The following is a 15,339-nucleotide window of genomic DNA, read 5'->3' on the forward strand; positions in this document are numbered from 1 at the left end:
CTGAGCAAATAAACTGAGAAGCTGGACTATATGAAGAAGAATGAGGCATCAGGATTGGAGGAAGACTCATTAACAACCTGTGTTGTACAGATAACCTTGTTTGCTGAAAGTGAAGAGGACTTGAAGCACTTACTGATGAAGATCAAAGACCACAGCCTTCAATATGGGTTACACCTCAACATAAAGAAAACAAAAATCCTCACGACTGGACCGGCAATCAACATCATGATAAATATAGAAAATATTGAAGTTGTCAAGGATTTCATTTTACTTGGATCCACAATAAACATCCATGGAAGCAGCAGTCAAGAAATCTAACAACACATTGCATTGGGCAAACCTCTTTCAGGTGTTAAAAAGCAAAGATTTCACCTTGAAGACAATGTGTGTCTGACCCAAGCTGTGGTGTTTTCAGTCGCTTCATATGCACGTGAAAGCTGGACAATGAGTAAGGAAGATTGAAGAAGAATTGATGCCTTTCAATTATAGTGTTGGCGAAGAATATTGAATATACCATGGACTGCCAAAAGAAGGAACAAATCTGTCTTCGAAGAAGTACAGCCAGAATGCTCCTTAGAAGCAAGGATGGTGAGACTTTGTCTCACATACTTTGGACATGTTATCAGGAGGGACCAGTCCCTGGAGAAGGACATCGTGCTTGGTAAAGTAGAGGGTCAGTGCAAAAAAGGAAGACCCTCAAAGAGATGGATTGATACAGTGGTTGCAACAGTGGGCTCAGGCATAACAATGATTGTGAGGATGGTGCTGGACCGGGCAGTGTTTTGTTCTGTTGTACGTAGGGTTGCAATGAGTCAGAACCGACTGGGTGGCACCTAACAACAACATCAACAACACTGACTTATAAGGTCCCAAAACATCTGGGGCTCATCTGATCCCTATTGACCTCACCTCTTTTAAGCCTTATAATTTAGCCACACTGGCTTTCATTTTAGGAGCTCTGATGGCACAGTGGTTAAGCACTCGGGTGCTAACTGAAAGGTTGGCGATTGGAGCACACCAGCTGCTCCATGGGAGAAAGATGTGGCAGTCTGCTTTCCGTAAAGATTACAGCCTTGGAAACCTTATGGTGCGGTTCTATTCTGTGCTGTAGCATTGCTATGGGTTAGAATTGACTGCATGGTGATGGATTTGACTTTTATTTGCTTCATGAAGCTGGATAGACCTACTCCTCTTCAGGCCTCTTTCAATAGTTACTTTCTTTTTCTGGGATCTACTTCCTCTACATCTTTGATGACTGGCTCTAAATGGTAGTTTATTTCCTGCCTTACCTATCCCTGCCTCAGTGATGACTTCTCTAATCACCCAGACTAAAGTGGCCTCTCTATAACCTGCTTTATTTTCATCTAAGCACTTATTACAGAGATTTTTAGGTTATATTTTTACTTTTTTTTTAATTGCTCCTCCCACAACTAAGCTATAAGCTTTATTTCAGTAGAGATCTTGTCTACTATCCTGTACAATTATCCTCAGCCCTACAACAGGGTTTGGGGAAAAGTAGTCATACAGTCAAATATTTTTTAAAGGAAGAAAAGAGGGGAGAGAAGGAGGGATAGGGGAAGTGAGAGAGGGAAGGAGAGTGGGAGGAAAAAAGGAAGGAAGGTATGTACGGAAGGAAAGAAGGGAGGGAGGAAGGAAGGAAGGAATAAATGAATCAGCTTTCTCTTCAAAATTTATTTCTTGTATATAATGATCATGAACCGTTAAGTCATCTAAAAAGGATGAAGGTAAAATAGTTACTTATTTGAATGGTGAAAGTGGAAACTTTTTTCCACTGAAGTTAATTATAGGAGTCAAAATTTTAATTTTACATCATTTCTCTGATAATTCTGTAATTATAGCAAACTATTAAATGACTTGACATGAAAACTAAAATGGGATGATTTGCTGTAGAAGAAAATTCAGGGTATGTGTTTTTAGAAGATGGCACTTGGGAAACAGTTTGCTCAGATGGTCCTCTTGTTGGAAGGCCAGCTACAGGATTCATCTTTGGCGTTCTGGTAGGTATTTAACAGTTCCGTTATTAGACCTAGAGCTTTAATTTTATCTGAAGTGGTTTCTAGAAGGCAACCCTCTCACTACAATTTCTACTTCACATTAGTGAAGAAATAACTTATTAAAATTACCTTTTATTGAAATTTGATGATTGTGTTTGTATAATTTGTTTATGAAGCTTTATGATATTTTTAGGATCAAAGATTCTCTTTAACACAAATATGTTTATTATTATAGTGTCGATACTATTAAACTACCATAACAGTTATTATAGAAATTGCTATTACAAACAGACATGTTTGAAGTAATAAGGCTTTTGAGATTTAGAAAAAGAAGAAAAACTACAAGCACCTGTTGAAGAAAATGATGACAGGTGGTAACATTTCTCTCAATGTTCCCTCTGCAGCTGTGCTTACATTCTGCTCTCCAAGGCTGAACCAAGATCTATTCACATCTTTTATTACACCCCTAAGAATTTTCACTTCATCTTGTTTAACACGGCACCAAAGCTCTTTTCTGTAGCAGAGATTTTATTCATGAGAGAGGGGGGAAGAAAGACTAACAATGAGTGAGAATCAATTTAACATCTGTGTAATCATGTTTTTTATCAAGAGGTCATAGCAATCTTGTACCTTATAGAAGCTAGCTCTTTTGGAATGTTATTTTAGCTTGAAAGTGGCAGTATTCATGCTATCATGCTAAATGACAAATGTCAACTTCCTGCCAACTTCTGCAGATGCTGACTTACTTTACTGTTGCCACACAGCATTTTAAAACCTCAGTTACGTATTTCATAATTTCTTTCAAAGCCAAGTGTTCAAAATAAAAAAAAATCGTATGAAAACTTGTTTCTGAAATAGTATTTTTATGACTCAACTCAAGATTTGCTTTATTACTGGACTCTAATTATCAACTCAGATGTTTAGGGGTAACAGGTAATATCTAGAAAAAGTATAAACAAGTTAAATATATGATCACTATAATAATTTACAATAAAATAAAAAAATTATACTTCAACAACAATTCATATTAAAGCTGATCTTAAAACAGATATTTGAGTTAGAATATGATTGACAGTCACATATAACCATTTGTATAGTATAACATTATTTCACATTTCACTGTACAGAACATGAAACTAAATTACTGCAAAGAATAATGATTTCTGAATATCAGCTTTTATAACATTTTATAAATAGCTATATCTTTTTATTCTTAAATTCCTATGAAATCTCTACAGAATCATGCTTCCCTGAGTCCTCCCCAATTCTCTTATCACTAAAAAGTCTATTTTTAATGATTTTTAATTGGAGCCTACTTCTGTCAGAATGCTTATAATTATATGATATATTTAATATATATACCATACAATTGAATTTTTATAATGGCTATGACATCAGACTATGACAATGAGCCTACACTATGATCACTATTCCTATTTTTTCTTTTAAAAACCTTAGAATACCAAGCCCTATAGGAAGATGGCCTGAGTGGAATGGTACTAGCCACAGATGTACGGTAGAGCTGCATCTGGTTACATTTGCTAAATGGGAAGGGAGTAGAGGTAGGGAAACCTTAGGTTGTAACTCTTAAGGAGAAAATCTGATATAATAAAAGTGACCTGGAAAATTTCCCTAATATTTCATACTATACAGTATGGCTTAAAACAAAACGAACCCATTGCCGTTGAGTTGATTCCAACTCATAGCGACCCTATAGGACACAGTAGAACTGCTCCATTGGGTTTCCAAGGAGTGCCTGGTGGATTCAAACTGCCAACCTTTTGGTTAGCAGCTAAACTCTTAACCACTACGCCACCAGGGTTCCATACAGTATGGCTTAGTGAATATAAATTTCTAGGTGACTTTTTATCAGTACTCAGTCTCTTACTTGGTCAATAGTTTACTGGGTCAATTTCATTGTCCAGCATTTTATTAGAGGATGATAGTGACAGTTAAGGATTGAATTGTGTCCTCCCAAAATACGTGTTGGAATCCTAACCCCTGTACCTGTGGATGCAATCCCATTTGGAAATAAGAGTTTCTTTGTTACATTAATGAGGTCATATCAGTGTAGGATGTGTCTTAAACCTAATCATTTTTGATATGTGAAAAGAGCAGATGAGACAGAGAAGCAAGGGCAAAGGGGAAGATAGATGCCACATGAAGATCACAAGGGACTGAGGAGCAGAAGTTGAAAGAGATAAAGATCTTCCCCCAGAGCTGACAGAGAGAGAGGGAGCCTTCCACTAGAGCTGGTGCCCTGAATTCAGACTTTGAGCGTCCTGAACTGTGAGAAAATAAATTTCTGTTCGTTAAAGGCATCCGTTTGTGGTATTTGTTACAGCAGCACTAAAAAACTAAGACAGTGACATAATAGCTACCCATTTGATTGTCCACTTGAACAATGTTTATTCATAAACTGTAAAAACCAAACCAAACCTGTTGCTCTCGAGTCAATTCCAACTCACAGTGACCCTGTAGGACAGAGTAGATCTGCCGCATAGGGTTTCCAAAGAGCAGCTGGTACATTTGAACCACTGATGTTTTGGTTAGCAGCCAGGCTCTTCTTCTTCCTCCAGTCAACCTAATGGCAATGGGTTTGGGTTTTTTTGGGTTTAGGGAAATAGTTTGCTCCCATCAAGTTAAACTGTTCCCATTCTATAAAAACGTGAAAATCGGATGATGGCTCTTATGTTCTTATCTTTTGTTTTCAAAGTTACCTCCTTATTTAGATTTAGCAAAAGGAAAACCAGTATGCTACTTTTTATTTTTTTAACACATATTTAATGAGCGTCTGCAATGTGCAAGTCACACTGTTAGGCCTGGGAATATAAATTAACATTAGAAACATTCTGAGATGTGCTTTCTTTCAGATTTTTTTTTAATAGATAGGGAATGCCCTCCTTTTGCAAAAAAGATTCAAAAGAGTCATTGCATCCATAAACTCTTTATTTTAAATACTGATGTCAGCCTCATAAGATTCATGTCCATTTAGGGGCTAATAGGTCCTAACTACTTACTCAGATTTCATTGCCAGATGTGTCTACATGACAGATCATGCAGATCCAAACTCATCCCAGCATCTGGTTAAATACATTCCACACCAGGTCTTAACCATGTGTAAATATTATTGAGAACAAGTGGAAAAATAATCTGTTCTCCCTGTTTGTTCTATTTGCAACGTAAACAACTTTTGTAAAGGTACAAATTTATAACTGGACTACGTAACATGATTAACTGCCTATTTTCTAGGCAGTTACCACATGATTGACAAGGTAATGCTATGTATAGAATATATTACATGCTACATGGGAATTAGAATAGTGGAAAAGGGATTCACACAGTGATCACTTCTAATAGGAATGATCAAGGAAAACTTCATAGAGGAGATAGAATCATGATTGAAGAGAAGGAAGGGATTCAATGGGTGGAGTTAGTGGAGAGGATATTTCAGTGGAAGGAAGACAGTAGGAGAAGTAGGAAGAATGTGAACAAAAGCAAATAGCTGGAAAAGGGTAGAGTGTTTGAGGGGAATGATGAATAGATAAAAGAAGTCATGTGTGGAGATTAATAGAAATAACTTGGAAAGCCAGGTTAGGCTAAAATTTAGGGACTCTTGAGAGTCTAAATTATAGGACTTTGTACTATATACTTTGAATAAAGTGTAATCACATATTGAGAATGATTTTCTCAATATAATGAAAATTAATGACAAACTGAGAGTGATTTTCAGGGAAGACCTTGACAGAAGCATATAGGTGATAGGCTCTGAACGGAGATAGGAGGAAGTAGTGGTGGAGTAGAAGTAAAAGGTGGGTTATTTTTTCAAAGCAAGAACAGCTAGCAGCAGGGGCTATTAATGGAGGTGTAAGTAAGAGAGGAAGAAGTTAAAAAAGACTTCAGTTTTGAATTTGGATGACTGGAGAATAGCAGTATAATTAAAGAAAATCAGGAAAACTAGTCTTACAGGTAAAGGGTGAATATAATCTTGACTATGTATTTTAAATGACAAGACTTCCAAGTGAAGGTGTCCAGTAGACTTTTGGATATGTGGTCCTTGATAAGAGTGATAATTTGAAAAATGAGATTCCCAAAGGATGAAATAAGACAGAAGAGTATAATGTCAAGCACAGAACTTTGAAACCCATAGTTAGGGAATGGGAGGAAAAATAGGGCCAGGGAATAACAGAAATAAGCCATCAGAAGTAGACAGTCAACGGTGGGGCTTTCTGGAAGTGAGGAGTGCGAACATGCTTGCCTTGTTCCCAAACTTAGAGTGGAAGAATTCAGTCTTTCATTTATAAGTATGATGTTAGTTGTAGTTTTCTCATAGATTTTTATCATGTTGAAGAAACACTCTTCTGTTCCTAGTTTACTGGAGATTTTACCATGAATTACTAATGTTTTCAAATGGTTTTTCTGCATCTCTTGGGATGATCATATCTTTTTTTTTTTTTTAAGTCTTTTGAGATGGTCAATTGCCTTGATGGGTTTTCCACTGTTGAACCAACTCTGCCTTTCTGAAAAAAACCCCACTTGGTATGCTATCTTATCCTTTTTTTTTTTTTTTTTTTTTAAATTGCTGGGTTCTATTTGCTAATACATATTTTTAAGAAAATCTACGTCTAGGTTCGAGATGGATGTTGTGTTGTTAGGTGCTGTCAAGCTGGTTCCGACTCATAGCGACCCTGTGTGCAGCAGAACGAAATGATGCCTGGTGCAGCACCATCCTCACAGTCGTTGCTGTGTTTGAGCCCATTGTTGCAGCCACTGTGTCAGTCCATCTCATTGAGGGTCTTCGTTTTTTTTTGCTGACCCTCTACCTTACCAAACATGATGCCCCTCTCTAGAGACTGGTCCCTCCTGATAACATGTCCAAAGTGTGTGAGACAAAGCCTCACCATCCTTGCTTCTAAGGAGCATTCTGGCTGTACGTCCTCCAGACAGATTTGTTCCTTCTTTTGGCAGTCCGTGGTATATTCAGTATTTTTTGCCAACACTGTAATTCAAAGACATCATTTTTTTTTAATCTTTCCTATTCATTGTCCAGCTTTTGCATGCATTTGAGGTGATTGAAAATACCATAGTTTGGTATTTTCAATACCAAGTGCACCTTAATCCTCAAAGTGACATCTTTGCTTTTCAACAGTTGAAAGAGGTCTTTTGCACCAGATTTGTCCAATGCAAGTACAATGATTTCTTGATTGCTGCTTCCATGGGCATTGATTGTAAATCCAAGTGAAATGAAATCCTTGATAACTTTAATGTTTTCTCTTGTAATTTTCTTGTATGTCTGATTTTGGTGTCAAGATAATGTCGGCATCAAAAAATGAATTAAGAAGTACGTTCTCTTGTATTGTCTGAAAGAGTTTGTGAAGTATTGGTATTAACTCTTCCTTAAATATTTGGTAAAATTCTAAGTGAAATCATCTTGGCCTAGACTTTTGTTTATAGGAAGGTTTTTACCTGTGAGTATATTATAGAGTTATTCAGATTATCTATTTTTTCCTGAGTGTACTTTGCTGGTTTGTGTCTTTCAAGAACTTTGTCTGTTTCTCATGTAAATTACCCAATTTTGTGACAATAAAAAAAGGAAAAACATTGCCATTGAATCACTTTTGACTCATGGTGACCCCATGTGTTACAGAGTAAAACAGCTCCATACGGTTTTCTTTGCAATAATCTTTATAGAAGCAGATCACCAGGCCTTTCTTCCTCAGTGCATGCTGGGTGGTTTGAACCATCAACCTTTAGGTTACTAAACAAACAAGAAAAAAACCAAACCCCTTGCTGTCGAGTTGTTTCCGACTCATAGCAACCCTATAGGACAAAGTAGAATTGCCCCATACAGTTTCCAAGGAGTGCTGGTGGATTCGAACTGCTGACCTTTTGGTTACAGCTGAGCTCTTAACCACTGTGCCACCAGAGCTCCTTTAGGTTCGTAGTCAAGTGCAAATCAGGGGCCTGTTTTTTGGCATAAAGGTGTACAAAATATTATTAAACTTTTAATATCTCTAGGTTTTATTGTGATGTTTTTGTTTCATTTCATTTACATCTTTCTATATATTTTCTATTTATCACATCTGTTCTTTGTTTTGTTTTTCTCTTTTCTCACTTCCTTTTAGAATGATTATTTTTATGACTTCAGAAGATGGATTTTTTTTTTTTAGGCTAGAATGAAGCTCTCATGTGTCAATATGTCATAACTGAAATTCTGTCAATAAAGTGAAATGTGAGATCATAAGCTGAGGGTGGTGAAATCATGGCATCTTGTCTTAGTTATCTAGTACTGCTATAACAGAAATAGCATAAGAGGATGCCTTTAACAAAGAGAAATTTTATTTCCTCACAGTAAAGTAGTCTAAAAGTCCAAGTTCAGGGCATCAGCTCCAGGGGAAGGCTTTCTCTGTCAGCTCTGGAGGAAGGTCCTTCTCATGAATCTTCCCCTGGACTAGGAGCTTTTCCGCACAGGAACCCCAGGTCCAGAGGATGCACTCTGCTACAGGCACTGCTTTCTTGGTGGTATGAGGTCCTCTTGTCTCTCTGCTCACTTCTCTCTTTCATATCCCAAAGGAAACTGGCCCAAGATACAATCCAATCCCGTAGATTGAGTCCTGCCTCATCAACACAACTGTCACCCATCCCCCACTCATTAACATCATAGAAGCAGGATTTACAAGACAGGAAAATCACATTAGATGACAAAATGGTGGAAAATCACACAATATTGGAAATCATGGCCCAGCCAAATTGATACACGTATTTTTGGAGGACACAATTCAATCCATGACAATAGGGTTTAGAATATTGATTCTGGGAGGTCTCCTGAGAAACAAGCAAGAGATTATTACATGGATTTCCAAACATTAGTGAGGGCCCAGCTAAAGAAAACATGTAAGTAATAATACAATTTGGATAGCTGAGATATACTATGATCAAATCTGAGGATATGTTTCTAAAATAGGCCTTAAAGTTTTCGAAAATGTGAAAATACTGTAATGGAATGACAGTGGTGGTTAGGGCATTTCACATTTCAATTTTAGTTTTAAATAATTCAACCATTTTTCCCCTCACTAAGTTTCAAGAAATCAGTCTTTTCTAGGTAAACATGTTTGTCCAGGAGACCAAAATTTTAAATAATTAGCAGCTGTCTTTTCTAAGTGTTAAGCACTTAGTAGTTTATACAGGGTAGATGAGCTCAAGGGGAGATCTTCAGTAAAAGCCGAGTGAAGTTTCTGCCATTTCCTTGTGTCTAAGTTCTCTGAAAAGCCAGAAAAAGGTGGAATAGCTAGAAGGAATTGGTATTGTTAAGTGGAAATAAAGTTAATGGAAAATTGATATGCCAATTGGATATTTTGTGGGACTAACGGTTTTGAAAACATTTCAAGACTAGGATAATTAGTCTACTATTTGAACTGATTATAATTTGTATTGTATTCTCTTTGCTTATAAAAACTGATTGCTTGAATCATGTAATGAAATGTGAGTTCAGTATAAAGGCACAGTTAGTTGATCTAAATTCCTCTTTGTCCATTGGCATGATTATTTTATTTACAGATTGACAACCTATGTGATAAAAAATGGGAAAATCACCATATCATAGGAATATTTCATGTGAATTATTTTCAAATTATAACCTGGTTCTCAGAATAAGGTTTTTTTTTTTTTTTTGACAAACCCCAATGTTAGTAGTAGAAAAAGTAACATTTTATGTAAAAAAAAAAAAATTGATATAGATAAGTATTTTCTGTAGATGCAGAAAATAAACTGAACCCATCCTTTTCCAACAGTGGCCACTACCGTATAGAATAGCGAAGGATATAGACTCTCTGGGGTGAGACTGCCTGGGCTTGCATACTGGCTTTACTACCTAACAGCTGTGCAATCTCCGGCAAGTTACTTAACATCTTTGTGCTTCAGTGTCTCCATCTGTAAAATGGGGAAACAGTTTTATCTCATAGACTTGATGTGAAAATTAAATGACTTAGTACATGCAAGATGCTTAGAACAGGAATTGTTCACAGTATGTACTCAGTAAGCTGTAGTTATTGCTGTCAAGGTAAGGAAAGATTAGTTAGGCCCTTTGTATTGCCAATAATGTGGAGTTTTGACATATTGAAGAATATCTGGATCTGGTATCCTGGATGTCAAATTTATACCCACTTGATAAACACCTTAAAAAGAGTAATAGGAGTAAACATGCCAGATGCCAACCATTTGATTATGACTGTTACAATTTTTTTTCTTTTATATTGTATTTTCTCTGCCAAGCATAGTAATCATTTCTTCAAATGCAAATTTGATGTTAGTAAAAGTAATTATGTTTCAGCATGTGTATTATAAATCAACTCTTGGTAATTTTTCAAAATAAAATATTGTGTACTGAAAAACCAGAATAATGAAGGCAAACTTTGTGTTTTCTATAAGTAAGGAAAATAAACCACAGGATTTTTGTAACTCTTAACACAACAAGCTTATGGTAAAAAGCATGGGGAAGTATTTTGGGAAAAAAAATCATATTGCAAAAGAGGAAAGGAGATTAGCATTGAATGAGCACTAACCATGGCAGGCATTTTTTTCCCATATACGATTTCATTTATCTTTCAGATCTATAAAATGGCACAGATTATCCCCATTCTACTAATGTTAAAACTAAATCTCACAGATGTTGACTTAAACAGTTCTTCAGGATTATTTAGGGATAGAGCTGTGGGTCAAAGCCCAGGCTGTCTCTGTTGCCCTCTGCTGCCTCCTGAAAGTGCTATGTACATCATTGAATGAGTTTAACATAGAAATTATGGTAGATCCAAAAATGAAACTACCTTAGTTTTTCAATATCTTGTAATTCAGCTAGTTTTATTTCCTTTCATATTTTTTCCATCGCCTTTAATTTTAATAAGCATGTGCCATAAGTCATAATAAAACAACCTGTGACTATAGGATGGCTCTCCTTGCTTTTATGAGTGGTGAAGGGAACTTCCCCCTAAAGTGCAATAGTAGAAAGATAGTTGACCTGAGGGCTGGTTCTGGCTAGTTCAACTTGGGACAAGGCATTTAGCCATGCTGAAGTTCCTCTTTTCATTTATACAATGAAGGAAAAAGCACTCAGTGATTTCAAAGATTTGTTCATTCCATCTCTAATGTTCTCTGATATTACGAATCTTCACTTCCTTTTCCTAAAGGGACAGAAATCCAGATATGGACCAAGTCCCTCTGGAACTGTTTCCCTACTAGAGATACTCCAACCCCTTGGAAATTCCTCCCAGTATTTATAAAAATGACTTTAGATGTAGAATTGTGTAACAAGGAAACCTAGAACAATTTTTTGGATGCTATAAATATTCTTAATCTAAATTCTTTTCATTCTGAATTTAGGGTATCCTGATTTTTCTTTTCTGTGTTTTCCACAGGATTATTTTACAGATGCAGATAGAGAGTTGAAAAAAGATGCTCAGCAAGATTACCGCCTAGAATATGCCTTGGAGAATAGTACACACACAGTAATTGAATTTACCAGAGAACTGCATACATGTGACATAAATGACAAGAGTATAACGGTAAGGAGTCTATGAGTGAATGTATGTGTGAATAAATTATACATTTACACTTGTGATGCACTTTATAGGATGAAAGGAACAAATATTTAATAATAATCTTTGACAAACAAAATCACATAGAGTCTGTTTGGGAATATTTTTGAAATCCCTTTAGAAGCCACAAAAAAATCTGACTACATAAATTTCAATAAAGACAATTTTTGTGTGAATCTAAAATTTCGAAGGGCTCTTTAAAACTAGTATATTTTTGCTTATAAAAAGTTTTTAGCTTATTCTTTATATATTTTGAAAATAGTGGGTAAATATTGGAGGAAATGTATTACACAAGGGAGAATTATGATAGAGGACATTAGGATATAAATCATCTTATTTATAACTGATTCATTTATGTGAATTTCTAAAATCATGGCTGATTAAAATTGCCTACCAATGTATTATACAAGATTTCTTATTTTCAAACTTCATGTAAAAATTAGTATCTTTATGCACATGCGAATTAATATGTAGAGGATATATAATCCATGTGGTACTTTGGAAGTTTCCACAAATTGCTTGGATCAGTTTCATTTTTGTATAGACCAATAAAATTATTATTTTTTTATTTCATAACTTAAAGCTTTAGAAATGGTACTGTAAACCTGAAGCTGTTCTGATTAACATTCAGCATAAAGAATAAGAGGAAGAAAAGAAAAACACAAGCAAAGACATGGATCGCTTTTCATGTAATATAAAGTGCAATTACATTTTGATTGGAATAATAACTATAGTCATTTGACTTATTAAAAAAGAATATAGCAAAGAGAAGATTTAAAATAAATAGGTTTTGCTTTATTGTGTTTTTTTTTTTTTTTTTTCCCCGAAAGTTCTTATTACAGATCTGGCAAAAACACCTTTGTCTTTGGGAGGACTGAGTGGTTTCTTTGTACCCCAGCAAATCCTTCCCCCAACCCTTTGGGCAACTTGTCTGTTCAAAGGAAACCAATTTCACCTGACAGTACTTTCCCTAGTTGGAGCACCCCAGCCCCTTGGAAATTCCCAGGATTTATAAAATGATTATAGTAGACTATTGTGTAATAGCAAACCCAGAATTAGAAACTCTTCTATATTTCACTTTCTGTGAATTCATATATGTCACTAGTTTAGGGCATGGGAAACATCGATTGTGAAAGTAAAAGTCTTGACCTGGAAGGTAATTTTAGTTTTAATTCTATTTATTGATTTTCCCTAAAATATTCCATGGCATTAAAACAGGTTTTAGTTTTGCAGAATCTCTGCTCCTTAACAAGAACGTTTGCTTGGCAACTACGAGTTGTCAGTTTGGAATTTTAGCATGACACTGATCTACTGTTGTGTTAATTAAAGCATAAATCCTAAGTCAAATGCACTTTATTTTGGAACACATAACCGTGTGTACTGAGATAAACAATTTCTTCCAAAAAAGTAACTCTTCTATTTGGCTATTGAGTGATTTAATCCAATTTGCACAATTAATGTTAGAGACGATATTGAGAATTCCAAATGCTATTCTCTTTTTTTCACGTCTATATTCTGCTTCAAATAGAGTTCTTTAAACTCAACTCAGTGGTAAGGGAAGTGGTCTCATGAGACATAATTGTGCACATGTCTGATCACCAGGACAGCACTGTGAGAGTGATCTGGGCTTACCACTATGAGGATGTTGGAGAAGCTGGTCCCAAGTACCATGACTCTAATCGGGGGACCAAGAGTCTGCGGTTATTGAATCCTGAGAAAAACAATGTGTTGTCTACAGCTTTACCATACTTTGACCTGGTAAATCAAGACGTAAGTTTTTTTCTTTTGAAATGATTGTTGCTAGTTGCTGACCAGTCGATTCTTTATGATTGTAGGGGTGGAATTTCTCAAAGTGTACAAGAGAGTTTTTGTTTAAAATACTGTTTAATAACATGTCAAAAGAATGTGACTTTGTGTCCCCCTTCCCTTTTTATTAAGACAGGTTCCCATCCCAAACAAAGGTACAACATATTGGTGCCAAATGTTTAAGATTCCTGTGTTCCAAGAAAAGCGTCATGTAATAAAGGTATGTGACTCACTCACAGGCTAAACTTAGTTTGTATGAATGGAGGAAAAAATTATTGCCCTTAAAATAAAAATTACAAAAAAAAAGAAAAAATAGTTTTCATTTATATGAAAGTTATTTAGAGAACAAAGAACTGGCTTGGCTGACCCACCCATTGGCTTAAGAGTCACTGGATTTAAAGAAAAAGTTTGGATTGTAGCTAGTATTTTGGTTTTTATCTCCTATTTTTACATGTCAAAGGTAAAATTTTGGAGTGCATTTGAATACCTCTGTTTCTTCAGGAAATAGTTCTACAATTGTTATTGCTGGAATTGCGTTTTTAAATAATATACCGCACTTTTATGCAAATAATGTGCACCTTCTATGTTTGTTTGCCAACCATTCCCTCCCCCCGTGAGGTGTTTTCGTAAGCAGTTGGTGAACAAATGCAAAAGGTGCACGTTATTTGTGGAAAAATATGGTATTTACATATTCCTAAATTACATCAAGGAAGGTTATATTTCCACCAATATTATTTGAAAATATCTGCTTCATTGAAAATATTGGATATTGTTATAAAAATAATTATTATTGTATCTTTTTGAAAATTGGAAACAAGAAAATTAATGGAATTCTACAGAATTAAAAAATACAGAATTGGGTAATAAATAAGCCCAGTTTGCCTGTGGCATAGAATTCCTTCCCATCCTCAGAATGGGCTCCCCAACAATTTTATATTCAGTTAGTGAATGAAAGAAGTATTTTGGAAAAGTTACATGTCCTTGGCTCTTTGCTAGGGATTGTTGGCAGTTCCACAGTGGCTGAAGATATATGATCTATGCTTTCAAAGAACTTACAGTGAGATTGTGGGAGACATGGCCAAGATACAAGAAAGAGTAAAATAAAATTAGATAGTGCAGACAAAATCCTGTAAATATTCAGAAAAATTGGAAGCCAGGCCAGACAATGCCTCCTTTTTGTCAGCCTCCAGACTATGTAATGAAGCAGTGTGGAAGTGATGAAGGAATAAACCTCTAGACTCTGGAATCTAGAGGGAAATACGTAGGTTTGAATCGCAGGTCCACTGTTTTATTAAGTATGTGCTCTCAAGTAAGTTCTCACGTAACACACAGGCCTCAGTTTCTTCATCAGTAAAAGGTAGGCAGTCATAACACTTCCCTGACCAACCTCAGCACATTTTGGCAGAGATGGAAAACACTCACTGAGCACATTCTATGATGGGTTCACATTTTAAATTTCTGCTGTATTTGCCCAGTTGCACAGACCTGCCTTTTATTTACAGAATGATTCACAACTATGTAGAGGCAAGAGAGGCATGTTTACTGAATTAGTGCGTAGTCCCAAGTAATTGTAGCATATTTTTGCCATCAGAAGACTCACCATCACTGTGACTGAGTATGAGTCATTTACCTCTGTGCAATAAGTTATCTTCTACTTTGTGCAAATTCTAGTCTTATAACTTCATACAGCGCCTAGGTTCTTATCCCAGCAAAAAAAGTCTTTTTCAGAAAAGAGACTGTTACATTTATATCATGTTCTACTCTGTGTCATTTGCAGTAAATTTAATCAGAACCTGGTTTAAGAGACAGATGTAAAACTGCAGGTTCAGAAATGAAAACAAATGCTCTACAAGGTATTTCCTTAATTAGTTTTTCACCGAACATTAATTGATAGGGTTTAAAGTCCTTAACCACTCACATGAATGCAT

General features: G+C 35.7%; 1 protein-coding gene across 1 annotated transcript in view; it reads left to right on the forward strand.

The window, feature by feature from the left end:
- The window catches only part of MOXD1 (monooxygenase DBH like 1), a 106,461-nt gene that overhangs the window by 14,264 nt on the left and 76,858 nt on the right, over positions 1-15,339 (forward strand). The window contains exons 2-4 of the mRNA XM_004368978.1: positions 11,426-11,572; positions 13,208-13,375; positions 13,548-13,631. Of these exons, the coding sequence (XP_004369035.1) occupies positions 11,426-11,572; positions 13,208-13,375; positions 13,548-13,631 (399 nt within the window). The remainder of the gene's footprint in view (positions 1-11,425; positions 11,573-13,207; positions 13,376-13,547; positions 13,632-15,339) is intronic.

The sequence above is a fragment of the Trichechus manatus genome, unplaced genomic scaffold, assembly GCF_000243295.1.
Source record: "Trichechus manatus latirostris isolate Lorelei unplaced genomic scaffold, TriManLat1.0 scaffold00002, whole genome shotgun sequence".
Lineage (NCBI taxonomy): Eukaryota > Metazoa > Chordata > Mammalia > Sirenia > Trichechidae > Trichechus > Trichechus manatus.